The sequence below is a fragment of the Triticum urartu genome, chromosome 1A, assembly GCF_056163025.1.
Source record: "Triticum urartu cultivar PI428250 chromosome 1A, HENAU_Tu73, whole genome shotgun sequence".
Classification (NCBI taxonomy): domain Eukaryota; kingdom Viridiplantae; phylum Streptophyta; class Magnoliopsida; order Poales; family Poaceae; genus Triticum; species Triticum urartu.
The window spans coordinates 525,800,446-525,817,178 of NC_141873.1; the positions used below are offsets into that span (position 1 = coordinate 525,800,446).

At 45.2% G+C, this 16,733-nt stretch overlaps 2 protein-coding genes and 1 non-coding gene across 3 annotated transcripts; 2 read left to right on the forward strand and 1 right to left on the reverse strand.

Annotated features, from left to right (window-relative positions):
* Nucleotides 1–1,646: 1,646 nt before the first annotated feature.
* LOC125533039 (uncharacterized) lies at nucleotides 1,647–2,773 on the forward strand. The gene is made up of 2 exons (XM_048696840.2): nucleotides 1,647–1,802; nucleotides 2,132–2,773. Exons 1-2 carry the CDS (start codon nucleotides 1,773–1,775, stop codon nucleotides 2,537–2,539), a joined length of 438 nt encoding a protein of 145 aa, XP_048552797.2. The 5' UTR covers nucleotides 1,647–1,772; the 3' UTR covers nucleotides 2,540–2,773.
* Nucleotides 2,774–3,307: 534 nt separating this feature from the next.
* LOC125537418 (sugar transport protein 8-like) lies at nucleotides 3,308–5,196 on the reverse strand. Its single transcript, XM_048700734.2, has 3 exons — nucleotides 5,053–5,196; nucleotides 3,994–4,949; nucleotides 3,308–3,896 (listed from the first exon to the last, which is right to left on the reverse strand). The coding sequence occupies exons 1-3, from the start codon at nucleotides 5,189–5,191 to the stop codon at nucleotides 3,456–3,458; spliced, it is 1,536 nt and encodes a 511-aa protein (XP_048556691.1). The 5' UTR covers nucleotides 5,192–5,196; the 3' UTR covers nucleotides 3,308–3,455.
* Nucleotides 5,197–9,091: 3,895 nt separating this feature from the next.
* Nucleotides 9,092–9,163, forward strand: TRNAT-CGU (transfer RNA threonine (anticodon CGU)). The gene has a single exon. It is a non-coding gene; the product is annotated as a tRNA-Thr (tRNA).
* Nucleotides 9,164–16,733: the final 7,570 nt, after the last annotated feature.

Sequence of the window (16,733 nt, forward strand, 5' to 3'; positions counted from 1 at the left end):
GTTGGTGCAGAATGCAGAAGAGTGAAAGTTTCAGGTGATCCCAAGGCTTAGGTGATGCCATGCAGAAGAAAAAATACAAGAAAAGGCATCACTCTTGAGCTCGACCGACACCACTAATCTACTTAAACCATCTCATCCATTTGATCGACACTTGGTCTTCTTTGGTTGAGAGGAATCTTATAGGAATTGCATAGGATAGAATTTCTGTAGGCAAAATTCTTTTAAAGCTCTTTGGTTTGTAGGAATGGAATCCTATTCCTATGAAAGAATTCTTCCTATCCTCCACATTTTATAGGAAAGTAAATATTAGTCTAGACTCAACGAAAAAAAATTACAATGTGAATTAAAAGGCATCATCTTTCTTATTCCTATTCATAGGATTTGAGATACGTGTCATCTCATTTTCTATGACTTCTGTATTTCTATGATTTTTTATCCTATGAAGCAAATGAGGCTTTAATATGGAACGGGAGTAGTAACTGACACCTGCAGGCTGCAGGGGCTCTGTCTAGAGAACTACGTACCCTACGAACGAATGACGTACCTACAGCCTATCGTATTCGCACGTACTACGTATCACCGGCTCGATCGAAAAGAGGGAGGGCCCGAGAAAAAAGGGGGAAAGCGCCGGTGATCCTGCCTGTGCCGGAGATCGGGTTAGGCGACGGAGCTCTGTCACGGCGAGATCGATCGTCGATGGATACATCACGCGGCCGATGCTCATCCCGTGAGCCGCTCACAGGCGCGCGACCTCGACAGCCCCTACCCGCGCTTGCATGAGGCGCACACAGATCGACCCATGACTGACGAACTTGACACCCCCGCCCTGACATCACAGAACTTAGTAAAGATTCAGGCCATCTTCCTATTCCGGGATAAAAAAGATCCGGACTAACGTGCATTTTCGATGTCGCCTTGCAACCACTTGCTCTGAAAATAACCTTTTAGCTGCTAGCTAAATACGCTACTACTTGCAGGGAGTGGATCGCATCATGGATAGATGAATGAATGGGCGATCGACACGGAGGCGGCGCCGCTAGATAGAGTGTCCTCATCCCCAGTCCAGTCAACAGTGGTAAGCGATGATAAGAAAATGAAGTAAAGTTATCTCCGGGCGGGCAGCCGCTAACTAATCCGCCCATTTTCCTCTTTTTCCTGTGCAAAACCAGTCTGCACTCACTGCACACCTCATTCAGAAAACAGTGCTGCAACAGTGCAACGCGTCGCGACCTCGACAGCCCCGGCCATCAAGCAGCTAGCCAGCTGAAAAGAAGATCTAGGCCGTATTTTCCTTTCCGGTAAATGCACGGGATGTATGCATATATCCTCGGGTAAATGCAGGGAATAAGCTCTAGAATGTATATTTTCATGGCGGGCTGCTTTTTACCTGGACATTTGGTGGGTCGGCCCAGCTAGCCGGCCGGCCGGCCGGTTCGCCCCCCCTTCGGCCGGCCTTTGGCGTCCGCCGGAAAACCAGCCACGCATGATCTCGATCAAGGGCGGCGTTTTTCTTGTGACCTATGGTGTGGTGGTGGTGGAGTTGTTACTGTGTGCGCGGGCAGGGGGCCGGCTAGCGTACGCCCCGTGCCTATAAATAGGGCCGGCCTACAGGTAGCTATGTACTGGCATGTGAACAGAGAGTCACAGACGCACGCAGGTGATCGATCTCGATAGCTAACCACTTAGTTAGAAGGTCATATACCGGAGGTGATTGGCTTCACAAGGAAGGAAGGTTCCAGAGTACTGCTCTGCTAGCGACTCCCTTCGCCGCGATGCCTTGGCGCCTGGCTAGACCCGTTGAGGTAACTAACTAACCAATGATCTCTCTCATCTTAAACGTGCGTGGTTCAATCCTGTCTACCGGTAGCATATATTCATGGATTGATCCTTGTGTTTGTGTGTAACTAGTAGTTACCGGGGTGTTAATTAATTTGTATTTTTACTGCCATGAAATAGTCGCTGTGTTAGTCAGTTAGCGTGTGCGTTTGTGTTGCATGGATCGATGCATGCATGCATGCATGGATGCACTTGCACTGCAGTACGATACTTCTCTGTGTACGCGAATTTGATCATGACATGCATGGCGATAACATCTGACGGCACCTACGTACGTACGGCGATGCGTGTGCAGGGCGAGGTGGTGGGGGAGGCGCGGAGCGTGCAGTGCGAGTGCTGCGGGATCGCGGAGGAGTGCACGCCCACCTACATCGGCCGCGTCCGGGCGCACTTCCACGGCAAGTGGGTGTGCGGGCTGTGCGCCGAGGCCGTCAAGGAGCGCCAGCAGCGGGACCCCGACCTCGCCATGGCCGCCGCCGTCGACGCCACGGCCGCGCTCTGCCAGCGCTTCAACTCCACCGTCCGCCTCAACCCCAAGCTGTCCCTCGCCAGCTCCATGCGCGACATCGCCCGCAAGAGCTGCCAGCACCGCGGCGCCACCGGATCAGCAGGCACATGCACCGCCGCCGGCGGGATCAGTTCCTCCGACGCCGCCTGCTGCGGCGCCGGCCGCGCCACCAGCTGCGCCCTGCGCTACGTCTGACGATCAGCAAACAGGTCCCCAACCCTAACTACAGAATACAGATCGATCGACCAATACATGCATGCATGCAAGCATGCCTCGCCTGCAGTGTTAATTTGATCTTGCATGTCTTTGTGATTTCAGATGATAGTACTTATTATTAACGTGATTTACGCATGATATGTTATCCATGCACCGTATGCACATGTGCATGCTGGCAGTGAGATGTAACTGAATTAATGTACGTGTGGCCCGGGTCTACCGGATACAAATAACAATATTTGACGTTGGACAAACTATAAGTAGAAAATGTCTTCAGATGAGCAGATGTTTACTGAAGATTTGTATGTCTCATGGCTCTCTATGATCAACTGAACTGTCAGTGCATGTGACAGGAGATATTTTAACCTGTCTTGCTAAGTTTATTGAGACTTTGCTATATCCGTGAGATTTTGCATTGAGATCCGTGTATTTTTTTCTATTCAATTTTTCTTTCTCTCTCTGGCATGTTATGTCATTTGACCGAGACTTGGTTAAATCGTAGTCGACTGAAATCTAGCCATACCCTGTTTTCAATGGTAATGTCAAATTAAACATATTTTCATTTATGTTTGCCGACGATGACAAATTTGCAGGCGAGCATGAAAAATCCGGCTTAGCTCATTTTTTAACTAGAAAATTGCTATTCCTGCGATAACATAAATTGTCATGAAAACTTTCGATTTGCCATGCCTAAAATCTGATGTCGGATTTTTAGGATTTCCGTTTTGAATTGCTATGTACCTACTCTAGTCAGTATGCCACATCACACACTGTTCATCACTTCTCGTCGAATCAAAAATAAAATTAAAAAAGGTGCTCAGTTTTCGTGATGTCGCTTGGAAGCAAGGCTTGTGGGACTTCACTTGACACAGCCATTATCGTCATCATCAGCCGGCTAGCAGTTATTAATCCTGGCCTCATCGGCGTCGCCGAAGAACCTCTTCCAGAACCAGTGCCGCCGCCACACCCTGTCGGCCATCTCGTCGATGGGCACGCCCTTGGTCTCCGGCAGCAGCGTGAGGACGAAGAGCCCCATGATGACGATGCAGATGGCGAAGAAGAAGAAGATGAAGGCCCGCATGGTGCACATCATGGACAGGAACGCCTGCGCGATGACGAAGGTGAAGAACATGTTGGCGCTCACCGCGCAGGAGAACCCCGCCGTCCGCGTCGCCAGCGGGAACGTCTCCGACGGGATGAGCCACCCCATGGGGCCCCACGACCACGCGAAGCTCGACACGTAGACGCATATCAGCACCACGATGGCCAGCGCCCACGAGTGGCTAGGGTTGTTGTTGTCTTTCACTTGCACCCACATGATCCCTCCCACCGTCACCTGCAGGGCAACGGATCATCCATCGTCATAATTCCAGATGGGCTTCAGATGTGAATGACGTGGGATTTTCAGGTGATTGATTAGTTAGTGGACGGACCTGGGCGATGAGCATTTGGACGCAGGCCTCGAGGAGTAGCTTGCGGCGGCCGATCTTGTCGACGAGGATGATGGACACCAGTGTGGAGATGACGTTGACGCCGCCGGTCACGACGGCGGAGAGGAGGGAGGCGTTGCTCTCGAAGCCCATGGTCTGGAACAGCACCGGCGCGTAGAACATGATGGCGTTGATGCCCGTGAACTGCTGGAACACCTGCATGAGGATGGCGATCACCAGCGGCGGCCGGCTCTCCCGGCGCCTGAGCCGCCGGAACGGCTTCTCCTCCGCGCACAAGGCGGCCGCCGTCTCGCACGCGGAGTTGATCTCGTCGAACTCTTCGTCCACCTCCTTAGTGCCGCGGATCCTCTCCAGCATGGCACGGCCGGCCACGCGGTGCCCGCGCTCCACGAGGCTCGTCGGCGTCTCGGTGATGACGAGCGACCCGAGGAACAGTATCGCCGCCGGGACCGCCGCACCGCCGAGCGAGTATCTCCAGCCGACCGGGTGGATGTTGGACGTGTAGTAGTTGACGATGTTGGCGACGAGGATCCCGATGGTGACGTTGAGCTGGAAGAGGATGTTGAGCGCCCCGCGGATGTGCGCCGGCGCGATCTCGGAGAGGAAGAGCGGCGCCGCCTGGTTGCCGAAGCCGACGCCGATGCCGAGGGAGATGCGGCCGATGATGAGCATGGCGATGTTGACGGCGCCCGCGCAGAGCCCGGCGCCGATGAGGAAGAAGACGGAGGCGGCCTGCATGGTGCGCTTGCGGCCGAAGCGCGTGCACGCCAAGGACGCCCCGAGGCTGGTGACGAGCGCGGCCAGGTAGAGCGACGACGTGAAGAGCTGCAGCCGCTGGTCGTCGAACTTGCAGTAGTTGTTCTCCTTGGCGCGGTGCTTCCGCGCGTACACCGTCGGGAAGAACCGCACCAGGAAGTCGTCCATGGCCGTCACACCCCCTGCTCATGCATGCACCAGCGTCATCAATGTCATCAACCCCACGCGCCGCCATGTTTGCCATTCTCCACACCAAATCAGATCACGGGACGAGTTCGTACATACCTGAGATACCAATGTCGTAGCCGAACATCAGCCCGCAGGTGGCGGCGATGATGCCACAGATCCAAACGTACCATGTGATTTTCCCTTTGAACTGCCGGTGGCCAGTCTTGCCGTCTGCAGCGACGAACCCCCCTGCCATGTCGATGATCTGTATCTCTCTCTGGCCGAGTAACCAACTGAAGTATGGCCGTGAGTGGATAAAAGAGAAGGATCAGCTGGAGTGTATATATATGCAGATGCATGCATGCGGTTGGATAAGGGAGGGGTAAACGAGAGTGCTGACTCGGTTATAACAGATGCGCCTGGTCAGATTTGATCCGCACAAAACATGGAATGTAAACCGTGTGTGCTCGCTCTCTGGTCAGTCACGCTGGCGTTAAAAGTGGATTAGGAGCCACCGATTGCCGCAGAACCGCTCGCCCGCCCCCTGTCCTAGCGGTGCACGATCCGAAAACCATGGAATCAATCGCCACGATCGCATGTGTGGAGAATCGAAGTTGTGCCTGCTTGTTTTCTTAACACACGGGCACACTGCAAATGTAGATACTCACGTACATGTACATACACTTAGACACACGCACGCGCAACCTACTCCTATGAACACCATCGAGATACCGAGCCGACATAACAGTCACCATAATCACCACTTTATCAATGGGAACGTCTCCTGCCGTTGAACGAACATCGTCAGAAAGACTGAAATAAATTCAAAAAATGTGTGCACTACTAGCCACCGCTTGGCTCATGCCACCTCGTCTCGACCCTCCACTGGTGGTTGGGCTCATGCCAACTTGTCTCGACCCCCCACTGGCGGCTGGGCTGGCAACGTAGCCGCAGCTCAACATCATCGGTAATACCACCGCCAACCCCTCCCCTTCCACCCAAGTTAATTAGCCCCCCTCCCCGCTAGATCTTCCCTTCCCCTAGGTCAATTTCTTCGGAGAGGCTCTCCTGGAGCTCAAATAAAGCGGAGGACGAGGGGTAGTCCCTGGAAAGCCATCGGGCCTTTAGATTCGGGAGCTTACAACCACGATTAGAGCTGCAAAAGACTTGGGCCGGTGCGACCAAGGTGGAGGTGATGGGGAGGTCAGGAGTGACTGTTGTGGGGCGTCTTCGCAGACTCCCACGGCGGGGTCCTACCCTGGTGCGAGTGCTAGTGGCGGGCGACCACTTCTACTGCAGGGAGGAGCTATTGTTTCGTCTTCCTCTACTCTGAGGCCCCGCCTCAAGTCAGTGGTAGTTCAAGACTGTGGTCTCATGTATGGTGAAGGTGTTTCGACTTTCGCAGATCATGGAGGATTGATTGAGGTGCGGGGGCGTAAGGAATGTGTGGATGTGGCCAGGAGCAGTGTTGTGCCTCCATCGTGTGCTTCAAAAACTTCTTGTTCAAAAAGTCCACGTGGAGTTGGCAGAAAATTACCCACCACTAGCACTGTCGGAGATGATCCTGGTAGATCCCTCGGTAAGGTATGCCAACGTGGTGACTAGGTCAGAGAGGAAACAAGGATATGAGTTTAGCCCGGTTCGGGCTCTCCGATAGAGGTAAAATCCTACTCTTACTCTATGTATGTTGCCATTGGGTGTACATGCTCTATCAACAAGCGCATCTCCAACTTGTATAAGATACCAAGGCCCTAGGTTTACATGGCTTCCAGAGTCTTTCTCCTGGAGGGACCATGGGCTGCCTTATGGCCCATGGTGTAACCAACCTGGGGGCGGGCGGGGGGGGGGGGGGGGGGGGGGCTCGGGCCGACCTATTTGGACCAGTAACCGACAAGGTGAGGTACCTGGGGCCGTAACACCGCCGGCCACCGGTAAGTGGATACTCCTTCGTTATTTGCCCATGTCACACATGCCCCAATAGACCCTTCCCGCCATTTTTTCTCATTCATGAAGCTGGTGCTAGCTGGAAAGCCAAATAGGATAAACTGCTCTCTGGTGGAGCTAGAACTCCTGGGTGGAATTGCTTAAAAGTGGATTTGATTTTTTTTCGAAAAGGAGGATTACCCAAAAGTGGATTTGATGGTGTGGAGCTGATTTAGTGGAGTGAAGCAGTCCCAAACAGACCCTAAATTAACTTGTTGCCGATTAATGCCTCATATCATGTCAGTGATCCATTCATAGCTTCGTCCGTTGAAATCTTGCAGGATCATATCCTCCTCTAGGGCATAATACTATAACAATACTCTTCTTTGGAGTTGAATCCACATAGGATGAAGTTTTGCTAATACAGTAACTACTTGATGGACTTGGTTGCCGACAAATCCTTATTTCATCTGCACCTAGTCTGATCATCTATGCGTACTCGGTTCCATGAAAACCCCTATCAAGGGATGTGCTGATATTATGAACCAACAACGCCCCTTTTGCCTAGACAGAGGGGCGTGACATATCTTATCCTACGCATGTTGCGTCAAGTTTTTTTATTTTTATATTTTGCGTCAAGTTACCTCTATAACACCCACACGCCTCTAGGCCAGCCCAGTTCTGATAGCTCGACACTAGGAGTGGTTCTATATCGCCAGGTTCTGCTGGTTTGTTGTGGCTCTTTGCTTCTCAATTTTTCTCGGTTGGTTTTTTCGTTGACATTCTTTTGGCTTCTCTTTCCTTATGTTTTTTTTCCTTCCTTTGTCCATTTCTCATTTCTGGTTTTTTGGGTGGTGGTGGATGTTACATGGACAATGATTTTGAAGTAACGGAATATTAAATCTAGTCATGCATGATTATTTCTTAATTCAATATTTTTTCTGATACATGAAAACTTTAAAGTATATATGGACATATTTTCCAGACACAACCTATTTTTCTTTCGGGGCCAAGAGCAGCTGGTTTTTCCCTTCATTTCAGGAGCGAACATCGCGAGGATTTTTTTTCATTGTCCTGCCAACATGACTTTGTGCCGTTATTTGCACAAACTGAAGATGCTATCGGCTGAAGAGTCGACACCGGGCGATATGCAAACATAAACAATAGGAAGGGAACGGGACATGCACACCGGTCGACCTAGTGGTCTCCGTCTCAGCTCTAGATGTAGTCGAACTTTATATGAATATAAGTTGTCGGCTTAAGTTCAGCGTGCACATAAGGGCATATATAATGATGCTATCTTAGGAGTGCCACATAGGATAAATGATGAGGTGGAGGAGAGAGAACTCATAAGAGAAGGCTTGTCTTCTCTTATTTAAGATAAGACAAGAGATGATCTTTTAGCACAATATGTCTCACTACATTTTTAGGAATTGCTAATTATTGAAGATAAGGCTAAAAGATGATCCATTGTAGACATTTTTCTTTGTCATCTCTAAATTACATGTAAAATTTAAGATAAGACTATCTTATCAATCATTGTACATGCCCTAATTAGCATGTCAGATGACACTTACTGGATCACTGAATGAGATGTTCATCATTGGTTCTTCTTGCTGATCTGTCTGTCAGTGCATCTATGCAGTTTTGAAGAAGTCTGAATTTGGGTACTACTCCAAAACTGCCGCTGGATCCAACTAAACAGATCAGCAAGAAGTTCAGAGAGTGCAGGTTAAGTTCAAAGTGCCAACGCATTTCACTGCCGCTGCATAAATAACGCTTACGGTTCGGCGCACCACGCAGGCGATAAGTAAACAGAAAGATGTGGTGGCGTCTCGTGGCATGCATGTACATGCGACACAAGATCAGGCTGTAACTGGTCTGTTGATCTCAAGTTGTGCACCTCTGAACTTTCGTTCAGTTTGTTGACCCACAGATATCGCGCAAACCAAACTCCAGAACAAGCCCTCACTGCATTTTCTTTTTGCGGAAAGGACCCAGATCTGATCTATTATGAAGGTTCATTCAGAGTAACTGCGGATCGGCACACAACTTCTGTCCGGCAGCTTAGGAGGCATTCACGGATGAGGCGCCGACGTCGCAGAAATGAGCCAGCTTATTCTAGCTAAGTTTGGCCTATCAGGTCTGTCGAGGAGGAGAAACTTCTGTCCGGCGGCCATTTGATTTCTGTCCACTCATAAAGTAAAACGACATAACAAAACTTGCACAGAATGCCTCCGTAGCATAGTGGTAGTGCGTTCCCTTCGTAAGGGAAAGGTCGTGAGTTCGATCCTCACCGGGGGCTAAAGTGTTTTTTTATTAAAACCCTTTTCGTGTTTTTTTTTATTAAAACCCTTTTCTTTCTTTCTGTAATATTCTTTTTTTAACTGCTCTTTTTGTTTCTTGCTCGTGTCCCACACGGTGGGGTAAGATCACCTAAAATGTTTTTTTATTAAAACCCTTTTCTTTCTTTCTGTAATATTTTTTTTAACTGCTTTTTTTGTTTCTTGCTCGTGTCCCACACGATGGGGTAAGATCACCTTGTTGAAGGTTCCCTTCATAAGGGAAAGGTCATGAGTTCGATCCTCACCAGGGGCTAAAAATGTACTCCCTCCGTCTCATAATATAAGACGTTTTTTAACACTAGCATGGTGTTAAAAAGTGTCTTATATTACGGGACGGAGGGAGTATTTCCTGTGAAAATCCTTTACTTGTTTTTTCCTTTCTGTAATATTCTTTTTTTATTAAAACCCTTTTCTTTCGTTCTGTAATATTCTTTTTTTAACTGCTCTTTTTGTTTCTTGCTCGTGTCCCACACGGTGGGGTAATGTCACCTTGTTGAAGGTTCCCTTCATAAGGGAAAGGTCATGAGTTCGATCCTCACCGGGGGCTAAAAATGTACTCCCTCTGTCTCATAATGTAAGACGTTTTTTAACACTAGCATGGTGTCAAAAAGTGTCTTATATTACGGGACTAAAAATGTTTTTTATTAAAACCCTTTTCTTTCTTTCTGTAATATTCTTTTTTTAACTGCTTTTTTTGTTTCTTGCTCGTGTCCCACACGATGGGGTAAGATCACCTTGTTGAAGGTTCCCTTCATAAGGGAAAGGTCATGAGTTCGATCCTCACCGGGGGCTAAAAATGTACTCCCTCCGTCTCATAATGTAAGACGTTTTTTAACACTAGCGTGGTGTCAAAAAGTGTCTTATATTATGGGACGGAGGGAGTATTTCCTGTGAAAATCCTTTACTTGTTTTTTCCTTTCTGTAATATTCTTTTTTTATTAAAACCCTTTTCTTTCTTTCTGTAATATTCTTTTTTTAACTGCTCTTTTTGTTTATTGCTCGTGTCCCACACAGTGGGGTAAGATCACCTTGTCGAAGGTTCCCTTCATAAGGGAAAGGTCATGAGTTCGATCCTCACCGGGGCTAAAAATGTACTCCCTCCGTCTCATAATGTAAGACGTTTTTTAACACTAGCGTGGTGTCAAAAAGTGTCTTATATTACGAGACGGGGGGAGTATTTCCTATGAAAATCCTTTACTTGTTTTTTTCCTTTCTGTAATATTTTTTTATTAAAACCCTTTTCTTTCTTTCTGTAATATTCTTTTTTTAACTGCTCTTTTTGTTTATTGCTCGTGTCCCACACAGTGGGGTAAGATCACCTTGTCGAAGGTTCCCTTCATAAGGGAAAGGTCATGAGTTCGATCCTCACCGGGGCTAAAAATGTACTCCCTCCGTCTCATAATGTAAGACGTTTTTTAACACTAGCGTGGTGTCAAAAAGTGTCTTATATTACGAGACGGGGGGAGTATTTCCTATGAAAATCCTTTACTTGTTTTTTTCCTTTCTGTAATATTTTTTTATTAAAACCCTTTTCTTTCTTTCTGTAATATTCTTTTTTTAACTGCTCTTTTTGTTTATTGCTCGTGTCCCACACGGTGGGGTAAGATCACCTTGTTGAAGGTTCCCTTCATAAGGGAAAGGTCATGAGTTCGATCCTCACCGGGGCTAAAAATGTACTCCTTCCGTCTCATAATGTAAGACGTTTTTTAACACTAGCGTGGTGTCAAAAAGTGTCTTATATTACGAGACGGAGGGAGTATTTCCTATTAAAATCCTTTACTTGTTTTTTTCCTTTCTGTAATATTATTTTTTATTAAAACCCTTTTCTTTCTTTCTGTAATATTCTTTTTGTTTCTTGCTCGTGTCCCACACGGTGGGGTAAGATCACCTTGTTGAAGGTTCCCTTCATAAGGGAAAGGTCATGAGTTCGATCCTCACCGGGGGCTAAAAATGTACTCCCTCCGTCTCATAATGTAAGACGTTTTTTAACACTAGCGTGGTGTCAAAAAGTGTCTTATATTATGGGACTAAAAATGTTTTTTTATTAAAACCCTTTTCTTTCTTTCTGTAATATTATTTTTTTAACTGCTCTTTTTGTTTCTTGCTCGTGTCCCACGCGGTGGGGTAAGATCACCTTGTTGAAGGTTCCCTTCATAAGGAAAAGGTCATGAGTTCGATCCTCAGCGGGGGCTAAAAATGTATTCCCTTCGTCTCATAATGTAAGACGTTTTTTAACACTAGCGTGGTGTCAAAAAGTGTCTTATATTACGGGACTAAAAATGTTTTTTATTAAAACCCTTTTCTTTCTTTCTGTAATATTCTTTTTTTAACTGCTCTTTTTGTTTCTTGCTCGTGTCCCACACGGTGGGGTAAGATCACCTTGTTGAAGGTTCCCTTCATAAGGGAAAGGTCATGAGTTCGATCCTCACCGGGGCTAAAAATGTACTCCCTCCGTCTCATAATGTAAGACGTTTTTTAACACTAGCGTGGTGTTAAAAAGTGTCTTATATTACGAGACGGAGGGAGTATTTCCTATGAAAATCCTTTACTTGTTTTTTTCCTTTCTGCAATATTCTTTTTTTATTAAAACCCTTTTCTTTCTTTCTGTAATATTCTTTTTTTAACTGCTCTTTTTGTTTCTTGCTCGTGTCCGACACGGTGGGGTAAGATCACCTTGTTGAAGGTTCCCTTCATAAGGGAAAGGTCATGAGTTCGATCCTCACCGGGGGCTAAAAATGTACTCCCTCCGTCTCATAATGTAAGACATTTTTTAACACTAGCTTGGTGTCAAAAAGTGTCTTATATTACGGGACGGAGGGAGTATTTCCTATGAAAATCCTTTACTTGTTTTTTTTCTTTTCTGTAACATTCTTTTTTTAACTGCTCTTTCTGTTTGTTGCTCATGTCCCAGACAGTGAGGTGCGATCACCTTGTTGAAGTTTAACGAATGTGATGCATGAATCATTGCAAAGTGCATATGCCATTTCACAACAGTATGTATTTATATACCCCTACATAGTATGTGAATACCTTTGAATGTCTGGCGCTGGATGAAGCCAATCCAACGGTGTAGAGGTGGCAAAGCCAAGCACTACTGGTCGTTGGATATCATGTTCACTACATCAGATTGTGCCACATGTACAATCTAGAATATTCTATGATTGAACTTAAGCATAATGCACAAATCTCAAAATAGAAGCATTTCTCCTTTGTTCTAGAACCTTCCATATTTCAATTATCCAAACTTTTTTTCTTCTATAAATGAGGTGTCATTCTTAGTTTTTACTTTGGGCTTTACAATGCACAAACCTTCAAATACATTAATACTCATTCTAGAATCTTCTACACTATAATCATGAAAATATTTTCACTTCTAAATGAATTACTATTCTTTTTTCACTTTATGATTTATACTGCACAATATGCACAAACCTCAAAACACAAGCACTTTCCTTTGATCCAAAATCTTTCACACTTTAATTTTTCAACCTTTTTTCCAAATGAATGACTAATCCATTTATTTTACTTTACAATTTGCAATGAATAATATGCGCAAACCTCACATCGTAGACACTTCTACCTTTTTGTAGACTTTTCCATACTTACCTCCGCCCTACACAAACACACACTACCACCACCACGACCGTTTTTTTTCTAATAGAATTGCCACTCACACCTTAATTTATAAGATTTTTGTTCCAGGCTATAACAACACGTTCATAAAATCTATTTGTCTTTGAAGATGCAATACTAGCTACTCAAAACAACAATAGGAGATACCTAAAGACAAATGTGCTGGATATATTCACATGAGTTTCGTGTAGTATTGTACCATGTAGTATTCAATATTTGTAGAACTAATTTGATTTTTAATGGGATGAACTCTTACAATTAAATCAACATATACACCATGCATTTTATGACTCCAAAGTTTCATATTTGCATCCTATAATGTTGTATCCAGTCATACTTTGGTTACCAAAGCTCATGCATGCAATGCACGTGTACCTTACTAGTATCAATATGGATCACAAAGATGTCCTCCGTTAGTATTGCTTTTATCGGTAGCATCTATATTGGTATTCATGCATCACAATGTCATTACGATGGATGTGGACCCTTCCGTTTTTTTGAAGCCTGGTATTATATTATATATTAAAACGGTAAGTACAAGTAACAAGAAATGAGGAAATAAAAGCTAGCCAATACCAAGTCTAGGGAACATATCAAAAATCAGAGGTTTGCTACAATCCAGTCTCTAATCTTTTCTGCTTTACCAGGTTTAGCTCTGTAAACTGCTGCCATGAGTGTGTCTTTCAAGTAGAATTCCCAGGTCCTCAGGTGTGGTGCAACATTCCTAAATATTTTGTCATTTCTGACAAGCCAAATGCTCCAACAGCTTGCCAAAATGATATCAAGAGCTATATCACAAGGAAATGCTTCCAATCTGATGCAGATCTCATCCACACTGGAAATGCCCCGAGGCCGGTGCGGAAGAACCTTATTCCAACAAGACCAAGCAAAACCACAATCCCAAAAAAGATGCAGAGACGTCTCTTCCGTATGATCAGCACAGAGGGCACAGTTATAGTCTTCCAGGTACATGGATCTCCTTTTCAATAGATTCTTTGAGTTAACTCTGTCATATAATAACAATCAGAAGAAGAATTTGTGCCTCAGTTGGGCTGCTGTTTTCCACAAGGTTTTGAACACTGGATGGCAACTGCTGGGTCCTATCAAGCTTTTGTACATCTTAGTGACTGAAAAACCTTGATTTTTCCCAAGGGAGCTCCATTTATCTCTGCCTTGAAATTGACTTCTATCTAGAAGTTGATTCTGAATCTGCAGGAGCTGTTGGTATGCTTGTGTGGACAGGGGTAACTGAAAGATCTCTTCAATGTTTGGTAGATCCAGGACTTGAAGCAATGACATGTCCATGTTTATGCAGTAAGATGCCAGTTGAGGGTGGCTGTGTTGCAAATCTGGACCTGCCCATTTGTCTTTCCAAAAAGCAATGGTAGTCCCAGAGCCAGGCTCACATAGAGAGTGGTTTTTATAAATAGGAAGCAGTTTGAGGACAGCTCTCCACCAGAAAGACCCAACTGCTCTGCCATCAGGAAGCTGCTGAGTGTAATAAGATTCCCAGATAATCTTTACCCAAGGTATGTCCTCCCTGTTCATGAATTTATGTAGATACTTCAGTAGTAGGGCTTGATTATGAGTTTCAATATTAAGAACACCCAGACCTCCATGTGATTTGGGAAGACATGCTTTATTCCAGGCAATCATGGCCATACCTCTGTCCTGTGACCCAAATTTCCTCCAAAGGCAGTGTTTTAAGTAAGAGTTGATCTGATTGACTAATGACTTGGGTATCATGAGAGTGGACATGAAGAATGTAGGCATACTGGAGAAGACAGATTTGACCAAAGTGAGCTTATCTCTAGTGGATAGTAAGGTGTTACAACCTGACAGTCTGGAGGCAATTCTTTTGAGCAGAGGCGAGTAATCCTCAACTCTGGGTTTAGTCAGACCCAATGGTAAACCCAAATAAGGCAGAGGGAAATGATCAATTTGACAGCCCAAGAGATGGGAGAGCTCTTGCATCTTGAGAACAGGGGTGTTGATTGAGATCAGAGTGGACTTATCATAGTTGACCTTTAAACCAGTGTAAGCAGCATAGTGGAGCAAAATGTTCTTCACATGTTGTAACTGAACAAGTGAGGCAGGTAAAACCAGAAGAGTATCATCTGCATATTGTATCACAAGGAAGGTGGTGCAAGAATGGAGTTGTAGAGGAACTTGGATAAGCTGATGTGCTAAGGCTTCATTCAACATGGATTGCAATAAGTCTGCAGCTAGCACGAAAATAAGAGGGGACAGAGGATCTCCTTGTGTGACACCTTGCTTACAAAGGAATTGCTTGCATGGCACCCCATTTAGTAGCACCGAAGAGTAACCAGTGGAATAGATTTGCGTGATCCAGTTGATCCACTTACTGCCAAAATCTCTTGCTGACAGAATGTCAAAAATGGTGTTGTGATTCAAGAGGTCAAAAGCCTTTTCAAAATCTAACTTTAAAAGCACAATCTCCTGTTTAGACTGGTGACATTGATGAATGTATTCATATGCCCAGGCAAGGCAGTCTTGAATGCATCTGTTATTAAGGAATCCATGTTGATTTTCATGAACCATCTTCAACATTAACTTTTGCAGTCTGTTGGCCAATAACTTGGTGATGATCTTTAAAGTGCAATTAAGCAAGGAGATGGGTCTGAAGTCTCCAGGAGTGATGGCAGCTTCTTTTTTAGGGATCAAAGTGATAAAGGAGTAGTTAATACTCTGAATGTTTGCCTTCCCTTGAAAGAAATCAAAAATAAGTCTGTAGAAATCAGGAGCAAGGATGTCCCAACAGTGTTGTAGGAAAGCAGCATTGAAACCATCAGGGCCTGGTGATTTATCAGCAGGTAACTTTTTAACCACCTCATCAATTTCAGCAGTAGTAAATGGAGCTTCTAGGTCTTGCATGTTTGAAGTTTGTGGAACCATATGATTTAGCTGAAGAGGGTTGACTGCCTCAGAAGAAGTGCCCAACCTGTTTTTGAAAGCTCTATAAAGAACATCAACCTTAGCTTGATGATCCTGCACTTCCGCACCAGTTTCATCCAGAAGTACTGCAATGAAGTTGTTTCTACGCTTGATAGTAGCTTTGGCTTGAAAAAACTTGGAGTTTGCTTCTCCAAATTGAATGTTTCTAATAGTGGCCCTCTGCTTCCAATAAATTCTCTGGAAGTGCAAAGTTTGCTCAAGGTGTGCTTTCAGAAGGTCTCTGCCCCATTTTTCTTCAGCTGACAGGTCTCTGAATTCCTCCAAATGATCAAAAAACAAAATGACCTCATTTGAATTACTGATGATTGTTTTGAGGTCAGATAGACCCCTAGACAATTTTTGAGCCCTTTCCTTAATCTTTTAAACTTGGCAGCTATAATCTTTGCACTATCAGTCTCTTGGACAGGTTGTTCCCAAATGTCTTTGACCACATTTTTGAAATCAGAATGTTCCAACCAGTAGTTTTCAAATCTAAAAATCTTGGATTTGGGGATAGAGGTTCCAATTTTTATGACACAGGGTGTATGATCTGATGTTGTTTTGGCCAAAGCAGTAGCCATAGTGTCAGGGTAAGCAAGGGCCCATGATTCAGAAGTGAAGAACCAGTCAATTTTCTCCAAGAGTGGGGCATCTTGCATATTGCTCCAGGTGAACTCTCTACCTTTAAGAGGGATCTCAACCAACACTAGCTTACTAATTGCATCATTGAACTGCATCTATCTTGAAAATTTCCACCCCCTTTGTTCCTGTTAGATGGATACCTCATATAATTGAAATCTCCTATGACTAGCCAGTCCATGTCATCATCTATCTGAAAATCTTGAAACCAATTGAGAAACTCCATTCTTTTATCTGGTTGACAAGGACCATAAATATTGGTAAGAGCCCATTTGTTCCCATTAAGTTTATAAGTAAACTCAA